Consider the following 6,000-nt stretch of genomic DNA (forward strand, 5'->3'; position numbering starts at 1 on the left):
CTCAGGGGTGTGGTGTGACAGTTAGCTTTGTGACTAGGTCAGAGAATTTAGTGAAAAGTTGCTACAGAATCTTGTTGCTTGGGGAATTATATGTCACCTGGAGTTGGAGGGAAATACACTAAACTGCAACAAATGAGAACAAATAGGAAATGAACTGGATTTCCATCACCTGACAAAGAGAAGAGCTCATTTCACTGCACTGGCAGCAACCCATTCTGACTGCACTGTAAAAAGATACTATGACCTTCTGCACTATGCTTAGTGATAGGATCTAATACTTGCCCTGTCAACAGAATAAAATCCTGGATTTTCAGGATGTTTGTGAAAAGAAGATAAGTCTTGTAATATTCAGTCTTCCCCTCTGTGTATAAGACACACATATATGTATATGTGTGTCTGCTTGTATGTACGAAAATGCTAGATATTGTTAAAGGAAATAAAAACTGGGCAGGGGGTATGAACTGTTATTAATGCCTGTAGCCATTTATGTTGGCCATTTCCAAACTCATCTGTCAGAGCTAGAGAAAGATAATCTGATATGTGCTCAGCCATGCTTGGAAGGCATCCAGTGGACATGCACACACTGTCACTGTCTATGTAAAAATGAGGCATATGGGACATATATTGGATGATACTGCTGATCTTGAAGTGTGTAGCAGTTTCTGTCATGTTAGGCACCTCTATCTGACAAGGACAGAATGTTGCTCTATTCTCTTTTGAAACTGTGGCAGGGTACAACATGAAGCCAGTGTCTTTCTCAATTAGAGATTTGTGTGTTGACTAGGTTTGTTCTCATCTAGGAGTTGAGGTTTACTCCTTTTTTTGGTTGCTTTTGCTCTCCTTCCTTTAGCCCAAGTTCACATCAGATGCAATAGTGATAAATGTCATGGCTTAGGAACAACCAAGAGACCAGTATGACTTGAGAAATGGGTTGACAGACCAAAGATAGAAAAAAGAAGGGGGCAAGCAGCTGTGCAGAGGTGAGGTTAGTGATAGGAAGGACAGATAGGGTAGGTGAACTATGTATGTCGTTGTGGCTTGGCAACTGCAGTTTATTCTGTAATTTTTCCCCATTCAGCAGTATAAGAGCTGTCACTGTGCTTTCTTATGACAGTTTCTCTTATGAGACCAAAATGTCTCGCTTTCTGAAGAGGAAAATTCCCAGCATAGATTAGTCCAAATAACATCTCTTAAGTTTGAGTCTGATGATTATGGGTCACCCTTCCTGTCTTGACTTTGATTTATATCAAACAGGACAAAGTGTCTGAGCACAGTGAGATTGAGCCCCTGGGTAGCACAGAAAATTGCTCCCTAAACCAGTTCCCCGGATGGGATCAAGAGGTTGCTTAATGCCTTGAGAGCTGGGATTTCCCAGCAGTGTGAAGTGCTGCCACTTCAGTGCACTGGCATTTAGCAGCGCAGTCCTCTGGCTGCCACACGGAGACAGTGGTAGCGGTACAGCTCTGGGGCAACTGGTAGGTGTTCGGTCCATTTGCAGTGCAGAGGAGAGCATTTTCATTCATTCAGTTTCCTATGGGAGCCCCCGAGAGTTGTGTGGCCAGATCCCATACACAATTATGTAAATGTCATCCTGCACTTCTGTCATCATTATCCCTCTGGTCAGCAATAAATGATACTTAATCATCAGATGGAAAACAAATTTTAAAAGTTAAGAATGAAAAAAAGAGAAACCCAAAAGCCCAGGGCATATTTAATACTGAGTGGAGATGGAGCTATTCATTCTTCCAAGGCAGGAACTAATGGGAAGGCACTGAAAATGTCAATATTGTGAGATTGTTTTTTATTAGCTGTTACAAAATCCCTCATTCTTCTCCATCCCATTATGAGTGGGTGAGTCTCCCTGTGACAGAATCATCACTTTCACTCACAGCTCATGCCTGTGCTTTTGTTATTATTTATTGTTTACATTACAGATAGGCCAGAGTGGTCCTCCACTGTCTTAATGACTATAAAACTTGGGTCTTGATTGCACAGAAGCATTTGAACCTTAATAGAAATACCCATCCCCTTTCATCAAGAATTGGGTAAAGCTCATGGGGAGCCAGTGCCTTCTCTGGAGCTCCGGAGCAGGATCTCTCACCAGGCAGAGAATACGTACGTGCAGTCAGATTTTTCCCATACTGCCAAGCAGTGGTGGCAAGCAGGGAGTGTTCGGATGTGTATTTCTCTGCAACACAGTCTTGCTACCTAGTGTGGACTGCCAATACCAGCACAGTTTGCACAGTTTGCCAAAAGAGAAGGTAAGACGGATCTCCTGGCCAAATTTCTCCTGGGGAACGAAACTCTATCTACCCCAAATTCTCTCTGCAGTTTCAGTTGAATATAATACTCTTCACTTCCTGACCTAAATTGCTGCATTGTGTTGCTGAACGCTCTTAACTAGCTGCTGCCTTTCACCTCAGAGGCATGAGCCCTGTAGGGCTGAGCTAAGCAAAACCTCCTCTGTTGTTTGGATAAGCAATTAGTGGAGTTTTCCAAATGCTTTGGGATCCATCTGGATGAAAGGTGCTGCCTGAATGGGAGGTTGTGTTAGACAGGAAAGCAGATAGGTGGTTTGGCAGCCGGACAAGAATTTTGCTAGCAGCAGCACTGACATTTCTTTTGTTTTTTTTTCTAGTTACAGAGAAGGGGGTTGTCTCAGGGGCCTTACTTCAGCGTATATGGCGAAAAAGGAGGTATGGAACACCATGGGGCTAGCCCGTTCCCTGAGGGTTCGAGTGACTACGTCTTCAGTCATCTTCCACTACACTCCCAGCAACAGATCCGAGCACCCATCCCCATGATGCCTATCGGGGGTATCCAGATGGTCCATTCAGTACCTGTGGCCCTCTCAGGTTTACATTCTCCATCCACTCTGGCCCTGCAGAGGGAGGGCTCTGAGGAGAAGCAAAGAGGGACTGCAGAAATCCTTGCAAAAGAGTCATATAGTATTTCTAAGCACCACGAGAAATGTACCTCTCCGCACAGCTTGCACCCCACTGCTCCCTCCAGTGCGCCGCCCTCTCCGTTGCTATTGCTGACACAGAGCACGTCGGAGGACAGTGTTGTAGCTACTGAGAGGGAGCAGGAGGAGAACATACAGACTTGTACAAAAGCCATAGCCTCTCTGCGAATCGCCACAGAAGAAGCCGTTCTGCACGGGGCGGAGCAGCTGCAGAGGCCTTCTGAGCCTCACCAGAAACCCTTAGAAAGTGCACATTTTAGCATTAAACACTTTAGTGGATCTGAGCCAGGCCAGACCTGTGCCTCAGCCACCCATCCTGACTTGCACGGTGGTGAACAGGACAGTTTTGGTACATCACAGACTGCGTTAGCCCATCCCACCTTTTACAGCAAGAGCTTTGTGGACGTCCGGCAGTTGGGCTTTCACAGCAGGAGTGACCCCCCATCAAGCACACAGGAAATCAAAGATCCGTCATCTGAGAAGAGCAAGCCACATTGATCTGAGATGCATGGAGACTTTCACCCATACATTTACCCCACTTTTTTTTTTTCTAGAGATAGAAGTATTCAACTTTACAGCATGCCTGTTCTAAGTTACAGTAGTTTGCTATTATATATACTTTTGTTATATCAAAAGAATTAGATAAAATAAGTCATCATGAGCCTGACCAAAACTAAATTTGAAATTCTTACTGGGTCTGGTACTTTTAAATTGTACAGATGTTTGTGCCTTTTCTTTACTTTGCTTATATTCTTATAAGCATTTTTTTAGCAGTAATTTGTACATATTTTAGAATTTGTGTATCTGCTTTGTAATAAATGTAATTTCTTTCCTTTTTTGGACACTTGGATCTAAATGATGTAAAGCAAAACAGCATCAATATATGTGAGGTTGCACTAAAACATATTTTTATATGATTAAAACTGAACAGCTTTTATGTACAGCTCTGATTCTGTAATACTAATATTTATTTACTTTGTTTCATAAATTGTAAATTTTTTTCTTAATGTTGTGGATTGCTTTTCTATGTGAAGCATGGGATTTACTGTTGCGTTATTAGAACAAAATGTATATTGTAAAACAAGATATTTAAACTAGAGTATCTTATCTTATTCTGCACTTATGCATTAGTTAAAAAAAAAAAAAGATAAAGGATGTATCAGTCAGTTCTTAACCCTTGTAATTTTTTTTGTCTCTTGTTTGCCGGATTGACTATAACTTAAGTGCTGATTGTGATTTTAAACTGATAGTACCGTAAAGCATTAAAGTAAAACAATGTGCTATTGTGAGTTTTTTCAAAGCTTTATAAAACAGTTATAAATATATTAAAAGTATTTGGTCTTATGAGAACATGTTGATCTATATACTCCTTTAAAAACCTATGGGAAAACATTCCACCCCATGTAAATAACTGCATCACTGGTGCCGTCTGTGTAAGTCCCCGGGACAGGCGATGTTGGCTGCGCCAGGCGCGGAGCAAGGCACCACGGCTGCCGGGAGGCAGGGTCCGGCCGGCCATGACCCCCTGCCCTGCCCACTGCAGCGGTGGCGAGGCCCCTACGGCCGCACGGGGCTGGGCACCCCGCCGAGCCCCGGCAGTCCCCTGCTTGCGAGGGCTGGCCGTGGGGTGCAGGTGTCATGCAGAGGTGCCCCGGAGTGCCAAGGAGGGGTTTGGAGTGGGGAGAAAGAGGTGTTCCCTTGCACTTGAAGGCCACAGCTGGTCCCTTCCCTACTGTGGTACCTGGGTCTGCTTCAGGGAGGCTCCCATCCCGTCCCATCCCATCCTGTGGATGGAGGAGCGTGGCCCTGCCAGCGAGGCAGAGAGCACCGCCACCCCGACCTCTTCAAGGAGTGGGATTCATGGCCAAGACAGTCACAGTCTTCCAGAGCAGGGTCTCCATCTGGGTGAGATTTGCTGCAGAGGAAAGTCAGGAGGGGCCCGGGCTGGTGTCTTGAACGCGTGTGGTGGGTTACCACTACCACCAGCAGTAGGCGTGTGCACGCCTGCGCACACACAGATGAAAACCACACAAAAAAACCACACGCACACACGCAGATGAAAGAAACCAACGGCCTGGATTATATTTTGTGCTATTTAGTGGATTATAAATCTGTGAAACCAAGTTTGTATATTGACTTACAATACATTTAAGGAGTGTTCTTTAAAAAGAAATAAATACAGTTACATGCATGAGGTGTCTAGTTTTCATGTGTTCTTTGAATTCTCCAAGTTTATTGGCGTTCCAGTACATTGTCAGAATCTTTTATTCCTGAGCATTGCTTCCCTGCACAAGGAGCACCCTTAAGAATGTGAGTGGCAGCAAAAAGGTGGATCGTATTTTGGCCTCCACAGATATTATCAAACTAAACCAGTTTATTTCTCCAATAATACCATGTGGGGGCAGGACCACAGCTGGTACATTGTCCTAATTCTAGCATGTTGGCATATGACTCGTGTAATACCATAACGAATGGTGACCACTTATTACCATTAAAGGCTAGTTTCTCGTATCCATTGCAGTGTTTCTACCTTTATTCCGGATCATTATGGTAACCTTGCCAAGATAAGCATGTGCCAGAAAACTGGCTCATCTCAGCCTGGAGAGAGGAGAAGCAGTATATGTAGTTGGAGGTGAGCGGCTTGTTGGATCATGCTCCCATAAAAAAAGGAGAAGTCAATTACACATTTTAAATAAACAAGATGTATCTGATAAAAGCCTCTCTCCTCTCCTTAGCTGCACGGCTGTATTGAGAATAAAATGCTGTGCACAATGATCAGCTAATCAGGTAATCACAGATATTTTATTAAAAGGGAACCAGGCAACCCCCGATGGTAAATGTTCTATTAACATTGCCTTTATAAGCAACCCCCTTACTGTGGGAGTTACCTCTGGCTTTTGATTATTTTAATTAATTTGCAGCTGCAATTTACCATCTACTTTTTCAGCCTTGGGGCTTTTTTTTTTTTTTTTTTTTTTTTTTTTTTAAATAATCATTGAGCAAGTATTGCTGAAATTACATGTCATATTTTTGGG

At 43.5% G+C, this 6,000-nt stretch overlaps 1 protein-coding gene across 7 annotated transcripts in view; it reads left to right on the forward strand.

Moving 5' to 3' along the window:
• Positions 1 to 5,159, forward strand: part of HIVEP2 (HIVEP zinc finger 2) — a 145,597-nt gene extending 140,438 nt beyond the window's left edge. For all 7 annotated transcript variants that reach the window (XM_055714884.1, XM_055714882.1, XM_055714885.1 and 4 more), the window contains one exon: positions 2,639 to 5,159. In XM_055714884.1, the coding sequence (XP_055570859.1) occupies positions 2,639 to 3,463 (825 nt within the window). In that variant the 3' untranslated portion in view covers positions 3,464 to 5,159. The remainder of the gene's footprint in view (positions 1 to 2,638) is intronic.
• Positions 5,160 to 6,000: the final 841 nt, after the last annotated feature.

Source organism: Falco cherrug, chromosome 6, assembly GCF_023634085.1.
Source record: "Falco cherrug isolate bFalChe1 chromosome 6, bFalChe1.pri, whole genome shotgun sequence".
Taxonomy (NCBI): domain Eukaryota; kingdom Metazoa; phylum Chordata; class Aves; order Falconiformes; family Falconidae; genus Falco; species Falco cherrug.